Below are 16,873 nucleotides of genomic sequence, written 5' to 3'. Positions count from 1 at the left end.
ATTACCATTGACTGCAAAGTTGCCCAGTACGATTGCTCTAAAAGTTGCTCCGTGTATCATCAGCTTTAGTGTACCTTGGGAAATACAAGTCATAATATTTGTTATACATTATATAGACCAGTCAGTTAATAGAAACAAAAATCAACAGATTAATTGAGAATGAAAGTAACTGTTAGTAGCAGACTTCCATCCAATAATTGTAACAGTGCATGGGCATTAGCGCCTGCCATAAGTTCTGTGGTTGAAACTATCCCAGTAACCCTTTGGCTTCTCAGACAGAAATGGTATACCTTCACTGATTTCTATTTCTAGGACCCATAGCACAAGCTGAATCATGCACAACATCTAAAGAATGTTTAACTATCCCTTTAACTGAAAAGAAATCCGTATTTTTGTATATGGTTTGTTTTGTGGTATTATGAGGCCACAGGTGGTGTGAATCCGGGCCAGAACTAATAAATGGAGCTGGCCCAGTGCCAGTCCATATGTGGCCCAGAGTATCTTGGAGATTCGGATCCAGTATCTGGCCCACCTTTGGGCCAAATGACTATAAAATAATTCTCATCCGTTCTGGAGCTGGGCCAGTGCCGGCCCAGATGTGAAAACCGGATCCGCACCGGCATTGGCCCGTTGTGCTAAAGGACACCGGCCCAGGTCCGTTTTACAGATCTGGCCCAGAACTTATGAAGGATCTGGGCCAGATCTGGGCCGCATGATTTTTGTTATCTGGGAGGTTACCTACCAGAGGACAAGAAAGTGGTTTCTCATCAGAATGTGTCCTACTACAACAACCGGTCCAACCAGGTACAAACTGTGTTCCTGTCTGTTACATGACTGTACATGTTTACTGTCAGACACAGATATCAGAGGGACAGGATGGAACACACAGTAACACACAGAGCAGGTGAACAGGGAAAATACATACTTCATGGTGAGTACTAGACATTCATGGTTATGGACATTAATATCACATAGTCAGTCATCTGAAGTAATGATTTTGAACTGAGGAGGAGTAATAAAAACCTATAGGTTCCAATAGTAATGATGTGATCATCAAGCTTTGATGGTCCTTTTGTATTTGAAAGTTTTAAGTAATTTACTCAGTGCATACTGTATACAGCAGAATGAAAACAACAAAGAACATGATAGTTTTTCTATTGTTGTTAATTGAAAATTACAGAATGTCTGTAATAATAATAGTATAGCCAATAGCACATAAGCAGTGTTCAGAAGTTAAGTAAATTAAACTTCAGGAAATGTTGAGTAAAAAACAACTGTAGTTCCTCATTCACAGACTAGTGATGTTGTTGATCACTAAACCTAATTGAATACTTTTTTATTAATACTGCAGTCAGTGTTTTATTAGCATGCAATTATGATCATTAATAGATGTTTTTGATTTTCCATTTACTGATGCTACAAAAGGGGTCTACCCCCAACACCCCTTGTCCTATAATATCTAGTATACAGTAACATGTGTCTGTCTTTCAGTTGTATAGACTGTGTACTGATCATTAGGTCTGTTATAGTCATGTTGATATTCTGTGTGTCTGTCCTTCAGTGGTATAGACTGTCTACTGATCATTAGGTCTGTTATAGTCATGTTGATATTCTGTGTATGTGTCTGTCCTTCAGTGGTATAGACTGTCTACTGATCATTAGGTCTGTTATAGTCATGTTGATATTCTGTGTGTCTGTCCTTCAGTGGTATAGACTGTCTACTGATCATTTGGTCTGTTATAGTCATGTTGATATTCTGTGTGTTGTCTCTGGGTTGTTTATGAGACAGAGAACTAGAGAGAACAGGGCACCAGCCTTCTATCAGGGAGGCTCTGGTCTGTACTAGCAGTTGTTGCTTAATTCCTATAAAATGTGATGAAGTGTATTTCCATTGTGTAACTTCAAATAGGTTATTTACATAGGATATTGAACAGAACATTTACTTGGCTGTGGAAAAGGGCTTGTTCCCAGTTTCTGTTTCTTGGTAGTGATACTTCATACCATCTCTGTTTGCTAGATGTTTTAACAGTCTAATAGCTGTGTTCATAGATGTAACAGCCTTCTCAGGTTTTCTCTTGTATCTGCCTGTTTTTATACCCTGTGTCTCTGTCTAGTCCGGGATAATTAACAGATTAATCACTAACATTTGACTCTGATACCACACACATCTTTCCACAGTCATGAAGCTTTATCAGTAGGCCAGGACCACACTACAACATAGTAGGACATTGTTCTTCAATCATGGTTCTGGGGACACAGAGTCACTGGTTTTATAGACTTATTTATAGCCCCATAAGTAAAAACTTTCATTTACAGACTGTGTATGTTTAACAAATGTAATGAGATGAAATGTCTGTTAGCTCCACCTCCTGGTGTGGAGGACTGTCCAGGTAACAGATGAAATAAAAGTAAAGTCTGTACAGGATCCATGTTGATCTGATGGAGCAGCACATTTTCATTTAATCTTCAAACTGGAAAAGATGGAGGTTATTATATAAATCATTATCATTTTTTTTTTGATTGTTCAAGGTAATGTGTCATTATTAACAGGATCAGTCCCTGTTTGTTATTGATGTGTATTTGTTTGTTCAAGGTAATGTGTCATTATTAACAGGATCAGTCCCTGTTTGTTATTGATGTGTATTTTCTTGTTTGTGTCGGATCCAGATAGTTTGTCTCTGTAATCTTTACAGTTTAAGTCTTGATCATGGAAATGTTTTTTTCTGTTTACAGGTTTAAAGAGAGGGGAGAGGAATGGACTAATCCTCCAAAATGTATTTATCTGGGGAGAAAGAGAAGGGCACTGCCTCTAAAATGAGTCTCCCTGGGGAGAGAGGTGAAGAGAGCCCTGACTCTAAAATGAGTCTCTTTGGTAAACATGAACCCAAAGCTAAAAGGTCAGATTATAATTTCAAGAATGTTATAATAATAATAATAATGTTCAGATATTAACACTATAATAATACTTTTTTGATATGAAAATGATTAACACTATAACAATATTGTGAGGTTATTATAATAACATTGTAATATTAATGTTATGATATCCTGCAGTGGGCTAATTGACACATAGTGCTTTTCTCTACCCTGGGGTGAGTATGTAAAAAGCTCAGTGGGTCATCAGTCTCCTCTATTGATGCCCAGTATCAACTATTGACCCACTGAGCTTTTCTGAATATGGTTCAGTTACATCACTCTGTGTTACAATTTTTTTCAGATGCTTTGGTACTATTCAGTATTGGTACTATTAAGTATGTGGTAATAATTCACAACTCCTAGTACAAAAAACACAAACTCAACAGATAATCTTAAAAAACATTTTTACTTTGCTTGATTGATATACTGTATGTATTTTAAGTGGTTTTGTTCTGCTATGTTCAGATGGAAATGTAAAGAATCACCTCCCTGAGGCAATAGATTAGTATGTAACCTCTATGGGATTCAGACCCAGAACCTTGGTATTGGTAGTGTGAGCCACAAAAGACAACTGCATTGTTTATGTTCAATACTGTCAAAAGGACAGGATTGCTGTCATTATATAGTAGTAACCACAACTGGTACATCTTTGTAGATAATGTAGGCTACTATTGGGGCCAGTAATCAATAGTGTCGGCACAATATAATCTGCCAATGAACAACTGTCCATGTGCCTGGACAACATGGTGGAAACATATTACTGTGTGTAGTCATTTTGAAGCATGTGCCTTACATTATTTGGTCTTGGACTAACTGATGACATGAACTTGAACTTTGAATGCCCAAAAATGATGAATCCCAATTGGTGTTTTAGTCAAAGCCAACCCAAGCTGTACTACGGTGGCCTGGGAATATGTGCAAGTGTGAGTCAATTGTTTCCTGACACACCTGGGGACACACACCTGGGTACACCCACCCACACACAACACACACATTTTACGAATTAATACATTTCAAATACATTTTTGCCAGACCGCGTAAGCGAAGCCGGCCTAGGAAAGCAAATGTCTCTAACCGCCTGACCGAGTTAAATAGCGTAGTGGTTAGAGAAGTGGACCTGTAAACTATAGGTTTTGCAATCGAATCTCCTCACAGTCAAAATAAAGTATGCATTTAAATTTGTTCTGGATAGACAAAAACTTCTCCTGCTATAACCTTCAGTATCTACAGTATAATAAGCCTAAAATCAAACTGTTTACGGTTATATTGCGATTGTTTCTTGTAGATTTGCATGCTTTTTGGGTCAGGATCCGTGCATGCTTTTTGGGTCAGGATAGACAGAAACTTAGCTGGCTACTACATTCAATAGCTACATTATAGTAAGCATAAACAAAAATTGTTTACAGTTACATTGCGACTGTTTCTTGTGGATTTCCAAAGGTACCCATTTGTGCATGAATTTGGGGGTAATAATATAGGCTTTATCAAAACCCCTTGGGCAGTAAAAGAGTTGGGGTTTCCACAATTCTCTCGTCTTTTCACTTGACGAGAAAGTCAGTTATCGTCACCTATAGTTATTGTATCAATGTCATTCACAAATGAAAGAAAAACTAATGTTTTTGTGGCATGAAATGAAATAGCATTGACAGGGAAAAGTTCATCTTCAGTCTCGCTAGCAGTTGCTCAACTCTTATGACTATTCCTAGGAAGTTAATAGATACTGGTAAGCCTATTACTGGTTAATAAGCTGTTAAACTTAATAAGAAACTTTACTCAGTTTAACACAATGCTTAATGACATCTAGCAACATATTACTGGCTACTAAGCTTTAAAAACGGCCAGTGGCAAAAGTCATACAATTCCTTGATACTATTTGTGGTGTAGGTAAACTTAAGAAATGTTACTCAGTTTAACAAAATGGTTAATGGTGTCTAAAAATATTCAAACCTGACATGATGTTAATGCATGACAGAATTATGTAATGTCAAGAGGCTATACCGACACTTGGCAGAAGTATAGCTTGTTGGCGTAGTGGTTAAAGACACATCCTTTCACATGGGTGATCCAGGTTAGAATCTCAGGAGAGTGACAACGATCAATGCTTTTTATTTTGGGCCGGCTGAAATAGGCTTGGCTGGTTTCGTGTTCTGTAAAACATTTCTAACACCAGTGATGGGCAAAGATCAAAATGTATCCTAAAATAGGATACCAAATACCTAAATTTTAAGTGTATAAAAAACTGCAAAATACAGCAGCCACACCATGTACCGTATCAAAATAAACTACTGTATTTTTGTATATTAAAAATACAAGGGAGTATGAAATCACTTCGCAAATCTTCCATCTTTTGGATCTATACTTTCACTAGTACACTGACTCAATGGATTCCATCTATCAGTCTATTTTATCTATCCCTTCACCAGTACGCTGACTCAGTTGATTAAGTAGACAATGTTTGATAGCAACAGCTTTTCTCGGCCAAACTAATCATGTGATAAATCTGACATAAGCAAACAGTTAACAGATCGAATATTCACATATCCCTGTGATCACACAGATGAATGTTAGTTTTTAAGTAACCAACAATTTTATGTTAAATTAATAGTTTGCTAATGACTCATAATTGTATCCTAATTTAGTTACCTACTTTGCTTCAGCAACACTGACTCACTGAAAAACAAGTCATTCATAAGAATTCAACTGATGGCACCTTTATTCATAACAACTAGTTTCTAAGTAATTAATCATAAATATAATAATACATTTTGTGTCAGGCAGTCATTCATTCAATGGTAGGCAAAATCATGATCCTACTAACAAGCTACTTCAATTAGGGTACAATCATTTAGCAATCAACTGTTTATTTCCCAGCTAACTTTTCTAATCCTGAACAGGCTGTGACATTCAGTACCTTTGTAAAACCTTAAAGGAATGTTACAAATGTCTCAGTTATGTACTTCATGAAAACGTTTTTTTAAGTCATCCTCATAACGTTACTTACAGTACCAATTGGGCACATAATTGTGTGTATGTTCAGGCAACTATTATAACGTTACTAAATAACGTCATTAGGCCTTTCAGTTGCCCCCACATTTCTGCGTCCTGAATAGACTTGGGACGTAACTTTTGTCAGCCGACACCACAGGTACATACTGACGACGTTTCACAAGTACGTAACCATGACTTTGTGGAGATTACAAAACCGTTGAGGTCACGTTTGGGAACATAATTGGCAACATCATTTTAAGTAATCCTCATAACATTATTTACAGTACCAATAGGGAACGTAATCATGTGCACGTTTAGGCAACTTTTATAATGTTACTAAATAACGTCATTAGGCCTTTCAGAGGCCCCCACATTTCTACGTCCTGAATTGATTTGGGACATAACTTTCGTCAGCTGACACCACAGGTACGTAACCGTGACTTTGTGTAGACTAAAATAACGTTGAGGTCACATTCCGGAACATCATTTTATTAGCTGGGACGTTGAGGTCATGTCGAGGAACGTAATTGGCAACATAATTTTAAGTAATGCTAATTACGTTACTTACAGTACCAATAGGGAACGTAATCATGTACACGTTCAGGCAACTTTTATAATGTTACAAAATAACGTCAATAGGCCTTTCAGAGGCCCCCACATTTCTACGTCCTGAATAGACTTGGATGTAACTTTCATCAACTGACACCACAGGTACATACAGGCGACGTTTCACAAGTACGTAACCGTGACTTTGTGGAGACTAAAATTACTTTGAGGTCATGTCTTAGAACGTAATTTTGTTAGCTGGTGTAACATCCTGAAAAGGCTGTGACAATCAATACCTCTGAAAGACCTTAGGGGAACGTTATGAATGTACCTAGAACGTCCGGAACAGGCTGTGATCTTCATTACCTCTATAAGACCTTAAGGGAACGTTATTAATGTAACTGTAATGCCCTGAAAAGGCTGTGACATTCAGTCCATCTGAAAGAACTTAAGGGAACGTTATGAATTTACTTGTAATGTCCAGAAAAGTATGTGACATTCAGTACCTCTGAAAGACCTTAGGGGAACATTATGAATATAACTGTAATGCCCTGAAAAGTCTGTGACATTCAGTACCCCTGAAAGACCTTAAGGGAACATTATGAATGTACCTAGAATGTCCGGAACAGGCTGTGACCTTCAGTACCTGTATTAGACCTTAAGGGAACATCACAAATGTCTTAGTTACGTTCCTTGTTAGCTGGGTTATTAATAATTGGACACCTATTTGAAAGTTGAATACAAACATTTTAGCACTTTTTTCCAACAATTATTAAATTATCTGTATGTTTTGATTTTAAATGTAGCCAGAAACGTAATTAGGAACAGAACTTTTCAAGGTGTATTAACCCAACTCCAACCATATAATCTATTAAGAGCCTCAGGATATAGGTATAGAGGACACAAACACATAACAGTGTAGTAAGAACTTTTACTTAAACTCCAACAGAGAATCCTACAATAGAGAATCCTATAATAGAGAATCCTACAATAGAGAATCAAGTGTATTGAATGAGTGTGTGTGTGTGTGAGTGTGAGAGGGAGTGTATTGAATGAGTGTGTGTGTGTGTGAGAGAGAGAGAGAGAGAGAGAGAGAGAGTGTATTGAATGAGTGTGTGTGTGTGTGTGTGTGAGAGGGAATGTATTGAATGAAAGTGTGTGTGTGTGAGAGAGGGCGTGTATTGAATGAGTGTGTGTGTGTGTGTGTGTGAGAGGGTGTGTGTGTGTGTGTGTGAGAGGGAGTGTGTGTGTGAGAGGGAGTGTGTGTGTGTGTGTGTGTGTGTGTGTGAGAGGGAGTGTATTGAATGAGAGTGTGTGTGTGTGAGAGGGAGTGTATTGAATGAGAGTGTGTGTGTGTGAGAGCGGGAGTGTATTGAATGAGTGTGTGCGCCCTGTGGCCTACATTGCAGGGGTCTCTAACTACTGATGACTTCAAGCACCACTAACTTTTCAAAAAGTGTAGCATTTAGACAACGTCGATGGGGCTGGTTATTCAAGTTCAAAAGGTTTATTTGTCATTTGCAATAACAAGTTATGGCAATGCTTGGTATTCCTACTCCCAAAGTGCAGTTAAAAGTTAATAAAGTTACAGTAAGTATAATATAAAAATAAGATAATAATAACACTATACAAAAAACACACATCAATAATAATAACTATACAACTGGACAACCGTAGTGCAATGTAAAAGTGACAGGTGTACATGATATAAAGTGACAGGTATACATGATATAAAGTGACAGGTGTACATGATATAAAGTGACAGGTGTACATGATATAAAGTGACAGGTGTACATGATATGAAGTGACAGGTGTACATGATATAAAGTGACAGGTGTACATAATATAAAGTGACAGGTATACATGATATAAAGTGACAGGTGTACATGATATAAAGTGACAGGTGTACATGATATAAAGTGACAGGTGTGCATGATATGAAGTGACAGGTGTGCATGATATAAAGTGACAGGTGTACATGATATAAAGTGACAGGTGTACATGATATAAAGTGACAGGTGTACATGATATAAAGTGACAGCTGTACATGATATAAATTTACAGGTGTACATGATATAAAATGACAGGTGTACATGATATAAAGTGACAGGTGTACATGATATAAAGTGACAGGTGTACATGATATAAAGTGACAGGTGTGCATGATATAAAGTGACAGGTGTACATGATATAAAGTGACAGGTGTACATGATATAAAGTGACAGGTGTACATGATATAAAGTGACAGGAGTGCCTGATATAAAGTGACAGGTGTACATGATATAAAGTGACAGGTGTACATGATATAAAGTGACAGGTGTACATGATATAAAGTGACAGGAGTGCCTGATATAAAGTGACAGGTGTACATGATATAAAGTGACAGGTGTACATGATATAAAGTGACAGGTGTACATGATATAAAGTGACAGGTGTACATGATATAAAGTGACAGGTGTACATGATATAAAGTGACAGGTGATCATGATATAAAGTGACAGGTGTACATGATATAAAGTGACAGGTGTACATGATATAAAGTGACAGGTGTACATGATATAAAGTGACAGGTGTACATGATATAAAGTGACAGGTGTACATGATATAAAGTGACAGGTGTACATGATATAAAGTGACAGGTGTGCATGATATAAAGTGACAGGTGTACATGATATAAAGTGACAGGTGTACATGATATAAAGTGACAGGTGTACATGATATAAAGTGACAGGAGTGCCTGATATAAAGTGACAGGTGTACATGATATAAAGTGACAGGTGTACATGATATAAAGTGACAGGTGTACATGATATAAAGTGACAGGAGTGCCTGATATAAAGTGACAGGTGTACATGATATAAAGTGACAGGTGTACATGATATAAAGTGACAGGTGTACATGATATAAAGTGACAGGTGTACATGATATAAAGTGACAGGTGTACATGATATAAAGTGACAGGTGATCATGATATAAAGTGACAGGTATACATGATATAAAGTGACAGGTGTACATGATATAAAGTGACAGGTGTACATGATATAAAGTGACAGGTGTACATGATATAAAGTGACAGGTGTACATGATATAAAGTGACAGGTGTACATGATATAAAGTGACAGGTGTACATGATATAAAGTGACAGGTGATCATGATATAAAGTGACAGGTATACATGATATAAAGTGACAGGTGTACATGATATAAAGTGACAGGTGTACATGATATAAAGTGACAGGTGTACATGATATAAAGTGACAGGTGTACATGATATAAAGTGACAGGTGTACATGATATAAAGTGACAGGTGTACATGATATAAAGTGACAGGTGTACATGATATAAAGTGACAGGTGTACATGATATAAAGTGACAGGTGTTCATGATATAAAGTGACAGGTGTACATGATATAAAGTGACAGGTGTACATGATATAAAGTGACAGGTGTACATGATATAAAGTGACAGGTGTACATGATATAAAGTGACAGGTGTACATGATATAAAGTGACAGGTGTACATGATATAAAGTGACAGGTGTACATGATATAAAGTGACAGGTGTACATGATATAAAGTGACAGGTGTACATGGGACTATGGATGGAAGGGAAGAGGGGTCCCTGAATTGAGCAGCCTTACAGCCTGAGGAAAGAAACTGTCCTGTAGCCTGTTAGTTTTGGACTGAATACTCCTGTACCTTCTACCTGTACTCCTGTACCTTGGTTGACGTGCTGTACTCTGCTTGCTGTTACCTACCTGGCTACCTGCCAAACTTTTTTGAATTTACTCTACATAAACTAATTGGTCAAAATTCAAAAGAGTTTTACCAACGCAATATTTATCTGTTGACCTCTTACCCAACTTTTCTACACCGGGACTATTTTTGGACATAATTAACAGAACTACTCACACCTGAACACCCGAGGCTAAATATCATTACAATACCTTATCACTGTAATTGTTGCAGCAACAACACGGAGGAGAATGTTCGTCTTAAGTTAAAGATAGCAGAGTTGGAGGCTCAGCTTCTGACGCAAATGTCAGGCAAGGATTATGCTAGTGTAGAAATAGAAAAATCTGCGTCAGTGCCACCAGGTAGAAACGATAGTTTTGTTAGCCCCCCGGCACAGCTCCTGCAGCCGGGCAATAACTTTCTCTTGGTCACTGGGAAGAAATGCCGTCGACCAGTTAAACCTGAATCGTTGCTAAATCCAACTGAGACTTTGAACAGGTTTTCCCCACTGGAGTCGGAATCAAGGCCTGAGCCGTCTTCGGAGGGGAATGATCGGCAGGCATGTTGTACCGGTGGCCTTGAAAAACTAAAAACCTTAGTCATCGGCGATTCCATTACACGCAGTATTAGACTAAAGAATCAGCCGGCGATCTTACATTGTTTACCAAGGGGCAGAGCCACCGATGTAGCCGCAAATCTGGGGTTGGTGCTAGCGAAGTCTAAAACTGGCAAGTATAGAGAGTACAGAGATATTGTTATTCACGTTGGCACCAACGATGTTAGGATGAAACAGTCAGAGGTTACGAAGCAGAACATAGCATCAGCGTGTAAACTAGCTAGAAAGATGTGACGGCATCGAGTAATTGTCTCTGGCCCCCTCCCAGCTAGGGGTGGTGACGAGCTCTACAGCAGACTTGCGCAACTCAATCGCTGGCTGAAAACGGAGTTCTGCCCGTCGCAGGAGGTAGAGTTTGTAGATAACTGGCCTTCTTTTTGGGACTCTCCCAGAAATAGGGCCAGGCCTGATCTGCTGAGGAGCGACGGACTCCATCCTAGCTGGAGTGGTGCTCTTCTTTTATCTAGGAACATTGACAGGAGTCTCACTCCTATAGCTTTAACATGAGTTAAACTACGTATTGCCACTGTGACTCGTTCCAGGCTGAAAAATGTTAAAGGTAGTGTTAACAAAAACAACCTTATTAAGATAAAGCCTTCGTCCACCTCGGTCAAAAATAAAAATTATTGTATCACTTCGCATCTCAAAATTGGACTCCTAAATATTAGATCCCTTGCTCCAAAGGCAGTTGCAGTAAATGAAATAATCTCTGATCATAAACTAGATGCTATTGGGTTATGTGAAACGTGGCTAAAGCCTAATGAATTCACTGCCTTAAATGAGGCCTCTCCTCCTGGTTATACTAGTGATCATATCCCTCGTGCGTCCCGAAAAGGAGGGGGTGTTGCTAATATTTATGACAGTAAATATAAACTTACTCTCAAACATATCACAGAGTTTCATTCTTTCGAAGTTTTACTCATGAAAGTTAACCAGGCCGATAAATCATTTTGCATAGCTACTATTTATAGGCCCCCCGGGCCATACACATTGTTCCTCAATGAGTTTCCAGAATTCTTGTCTAACCTTGTAGTCATGACAGATAGTATTCAAATTTTTGGCGATTTCAATATTCATATGGAAAACTCCAATGATCCTCTTCAAAAAGCCTTTGAAGCCATAATTGACTCAATGGGTTTCATCCAACATGTCTCAGGTCCAACACATTGCCACAATCATACCTTAGATTTAGTCCTGTCACGAGAAATAGATATTGTAGATCTAATAATTTACCCCCAAAAGCCTGGATTATTGGATCACTGTCTTATTACATTTACCGTTAAAACAAGAAATCCACTTGCCCCCCAAACAATGAGTTTCAAAAGCCGTACTATAAATTCTCGGACTACAAATGAATTCCTTGATATTCTCTCAAGTTCGCTCATTAACGACAGAGTAAATAAATCTGTAAACGATCAAATCGAGGATCTAAACTCAATACTGCGAAATACATTAGACACAGTTGCACCACTAAAAACTAAAGAAATACGCAACAAGAAACTTGCTCCCTGGTACACAGACAATACTAGAGCACTTAAGCAATCCTCCAGAAAATTGGAGCGAAAGTGACGCTCCACCAAGTTGGAAGTATTCAGACTAGCCTGGATAGACAGTACACTACAATACCGAAAATCACTCACGTCTGCTTGATCAGCTTATTTCTCCAACCTGATTGAGGTGAACAAAAACAATCCAAAATTTCTCTTTGATGCAGTTGCAAAGTTAACAAAAAAGAAAAGCTTAGCAAGCGAAGTGGGTCTTCACTTTTAGTTGTAATGAATACATGAACTACTTTGATGAAAAGATTGTCACCATTAGAAAACAAATAAATGACTCCTTAAATAGTTATGGTCCTCAAAATCTCAGTTGTCCAAAAAATTTCCTGAACCTCCCTGACCAGGTGTCAATGGGGACACTTGAATTTTTTGATACCGTATCGCTCGACACATTTACAAAATTTGTAATGAGTTCTAAACCCACTAACTCTCAGCTAGACCCGATTCCTACAAAATTACTTAAGGAGTTATTTCCTGTGCTAGGTCAGCCAATGCTGAACATAATAAATTGCTCCCTTTCCTCTGGATGCGTACCAAACTCACTAAAAATTGCGGAAATTAAGCCTCTTAATTCTAATCTAGATCCCGACATATTAAACAATTATAGGCCAATATCGAACCTCCCGTTCCTCTCAAAAATCTTAGAAAACTGAATGCCTTCCTAAAGACAAAAAACATTTATGAAATACTCCAGTCCGGTTTTAGATCCCATCATAGTACTGAGACTGCACTTGTGAAGGTAACAAATGACCTTCTAATGGCCTCAGACAAAGGTTCCGCATCCGTCCTGTTGCTTCTTGATCTTAGTGCTGCTTTTGACATTATTGATCACTCCCTTCTCTTAGAGAGACTGGAAACCCACATTGGGCTACGTGGACATGTTCTAGCCTGGTTTAAATCTTATTTATCTGAAAGATATCAGTTCGTTAGTGTGGATGGCATATCCTCTGACAAGTCAAAGGTATGCTTTGGAGTTCCTCAAGGCTCGGTTCTGGGCCTATTATTGTTCTCACTATATATGCTCCCTCTGGGCGATGTAATCCGAAATCACAATTTTAACTTTCACTGTTAAGCTGATGACACACAGTTATATATTTCAATGAAGCATGGAGAAGCCCCTAAATTAGCTATTTTGGAGGCATGTGTTTCAGATATTAGGAAGTTAATGACAGAGAATGTCTTGCTCTTAAACTCAAATAAAACAGAAATGCTCCTTTTAGGACTCAAAAAACAAGGAGCGTTGTTAGCAGATCTCACTGTGAACCTCGATGGCTGCATGGTCGTATCCCAAAAAAATTTAAGAAACCTTGGCGTTATCCTTGACTCTGACCTCACCTTTGAAGAACATATAAAATATGTCTCAAAAGTTGCTTATTTTCATCTTCGAAACATTGCAAAAATTAGAAACTTTCTATCAAAAACTGGTGCAGAAAAATTAATCCATGCTTTCGTTACTTCTAGATTAGATTACTGCAATGCTCTTCTCTCTGGTTATCCAGACAAATGAATAAATAAACTTCAATTAGTGCTGCACACGGCTGCTAGAATCCTAACTAGAACAACAATTTCTTAACACATTACTCCTGTCCTGGCATCCTTACATTGGCTGCCTGTTAGGGTTAGGGCTGATTTTAAGGTTTTACTCTTAACCTATAAATCAATACATGGACTTGCTTCTACTTACCTTGCTGAAATGATCCAGCCATACATATCTACACGTAACCTTAGAACGCAAGATGTAGGCCTTTTAATTGTACCTAGAATTTCTAAACAAACAGTTGGTGGCAGGGCCTTTTCTCATAGAGCTCCACTCCTGTGGAATGATCTGCCAATTAAGGTTAGAAATGCAAACTCAGTGCAAACTTTCAAGTGTCTACTAAAAACTCATCTCTACAGCACGGTTTATAATTAGGTGTAGCCTGGCCCGGGGGCATGAAGATGACCAGTAGGCTTGATACTGTCCACCCTTGCTGTCTTGCCAGGTGGGCTCTCGTCGCCACTGGGATGCCCTCTCTCCAATGCCTTTCGGGGGAAGAGTCACTGGCTTGTTGTTGACTCTCTGTTGCGCACTTGTACAATTTGGCTGTACGCTGCTAGCAATACTCGGCCCTCATTCAGGGGGGTTGCGGTTGGTGGGTGTCCCTTTGGTTGATGCCTGGCAATGTGGTTGGATTGATTTCCTGCCTGTTGGGCCCTGTCCGGGGCCTCCCCCGGGTAGGGCCACAGTGTCACCGGACCCCCCCGTCTCAGTTCCAAGTTGTTACGCTGCTATATTATTGTGCTGGGGGATATGAGGGATGTACTACTAACTTTTCTCAGTCTCCTCCAGTTTTAACATTTTGGAGGAGATGAGGTCCTGGTCCACACCTGCGGATTACCTGGTTTGGGGGGCCCGTTGCTGTCCCTATCCTTGTCCACCTGGTCATACTTCTGACGTAGTCTAAAATCAAATAGACTCTGGATTTTGCCCAGAGAAATGTACTTATTATTCCAATTGGACTCTTATTAGCTCACCCGGCACAGCCAGAAGATGACTGGTCACCCCTCTGAGCCTGGGTCCTCTCTAGGTTTCTTCCTAAAATTCGACCTTCTTAGGGAGTTTTTCCTAGCCACTGAAATTCAACACTACTGTTGTTTGCTCCTTGGGGTTTAAGGCCGGGTGTCTCTGTAAAGCACTTTGTGACAACTGCTGTTCTAAAAAGGGCTTCATGAATAAATTTGATTGATAAGTTTGATTGATACCTGACGGCAGCTTGGTAAACAGTGCGTGGCATGGGTGGCTGGGATCTGTAATGATCCGTTTGCTCCTCCTCCTACACCTCTCTGTGTAGAGATCCTGCAGGGATGGCAGGTCAGACCTTGTGATGCTCTCTGCTGTTTTAATCACCCTCTGAAGTGCTTTACGGTCGAGGGCGGTGCAGCTGCCATACCAGGCGGTGACACAGCCGGACAGGATACTCTCGATAGGGCATCTGTAGAAGTTGGAGAGTATCCTGGAATCCACGCCAAATCTCCTTAATCGGCGTAAGAAGAGCCGTTTCCAGGCCTCCTTCACCAAGATGTTAGAGTGATGAGACCAGGTCAAGTCATCACTGATGTTGACACCAAGGAACCGGATGTTGTGAACTCTCTCTACTGCAGACCCACTGATGTGTATGGAAGCGTGGTCTCCCCGCCGCTGCTTCCTGTAGTCAACAATAATCACCTTCGTTTTGCTGGTATTGAGCTGGAGGTTGTTTTCCTGACACCATAAAGTCAGTGACCTTCCTTCGTCGCTATAGGCTGACTTGTCGTTGTCAGAGATCAGGCCTATGATGGTGGTGTCGTCAGCAAACTTAACGATGGTGTTGGAGACGTGGGTTGCCAGGCAGTCGTGGGTGAAGAGAGAGTACATGAGCGGGCTCAACACACAGCCCTGGAAGGAGCCAGTACTGAGAGTCAGTGACGAGGAAGTGGTGTTGCCCATCCACACCACCTGGGGTCTGCCCGTCAGGAAGTTCAGGATCCATCTGCACATAGAGGGGTCGAGACCCAGATCCCTGAGCTTCACCGCCAGCTTGTGGGGCACAGCGGTGTTGAAGGATGAGCTATAGTCAATGAACAGCATTCTCACATGTGTGTTCCTCTTGTCCAGATGAGAGAGTGCAGAGTGGAGTGTCAGAATAATGGCATCCTCTGTAGATCTGTTATGTCTGTAGGCAAACTGCAGTGGGTCAAGTGTTACAGGCATGGAGTCTGTGATGTGTGTTTTAACTAGCCGCTCAAAGCACTTCATGATGATTGGTCTGAGTGCTACAGGGCAGTAGTCATTCATGCAGAGGACTTTTTGCTGAGACTTTTTGAAGCAGGTGGGGACTCTGACTGACATAGCAATAGGTTGAAGATATCAGTAAAGATATCAGCCAGTTTGTCTGCACAGACCTTGAGAACACAGCCTGAGATGTTGTCTGGTCCAGGAGCCTTTCGGGGGTTAATCCTTTTTAGGGCTTTACAGACGTCTGACCTGGTCATTTGGAAAGGGCAGACGTCCTGGTCCATTTGAGTATCCATACCAGGGATGATGTTCTCAAGGCGAGCATAGAAAGAGCAGAATGAGGAGCGGCCACTGGGCTGGCCAACACTCCAACCGTTAATGGTAGGGGTCCTCCTCCTCAGAATCAGAATCTGGCCATCCCAGGAGTTCCCATACCGTCCTCCTCTGCTGCCTCCATTGCTTTGGGTCATTCTGTCATGATCCCTGGAGATGGAGGAAAGCACAGGGTTTAAAGAGCTTTTAATGAAAACAAAATCAGAGTGCCGTGCACTACAAAACATAACAATGATACTGGCCCATGAAATGTGACATGAACAACAATGACTGACCAGGAAAATGGCTGAACTAATTACACAGACTAACCAGGAGAACAGAATCAGGTGGGGGCTAAACACAGGTGAAAGAAATAAACTGATGAACTGAAACAAGAACAGAAAAGACCAAAAAAGGACATGACAAACCAAGGACACACAGAAAACACGGAT

At 39.9% G+C, this 16,873-nt stretch overlaps 1 protein-coding gene across 1 annotated transcript in view; it reads left to right on the top strand.

The window, feature by feature from the left end:
• Positions 1–2,793: 2,793 nt before the first annotated feature.
• LOC114840301 (NLR family CARD domain-containing protein 3-like) overlaps positions 2,794–16,873 on the top strand; it is a 101,808-nt gene continuing 87,728 nt past the window's right edge. Inside the window, exon 1 of the mRNA XM_034294927.1 lies at positions 2,794–2,897. Coding sequence (XP_034150818.1) covers positions 2,815–2,897 — 83 coding nt within the window. The 5' untranslated portion in view covers positions 2,794–2,814. The remainder of the gene's footprint in view (positions 2,898–16,873) is intronic.

This window comes from Esox lucius, chromosome 11 (assembly GCF_011004845.1).
Source record: "Esox lucius isolate fEsoLuc1 chromosome 11, fEsoLuc1.pri, whole genome shotgun sequence".
Taxonomy (NCBI): domain Eukaryota; kingdom Metazoa; phylum Chordata; class Actinopteri; order Esociformes; family Esocidae; genus Esox; species Esox lucius.
Note: the sequence above shows the minus strand (reverse complement) of the source record. Positions and strands in the feature narration are given on the sequence as shown.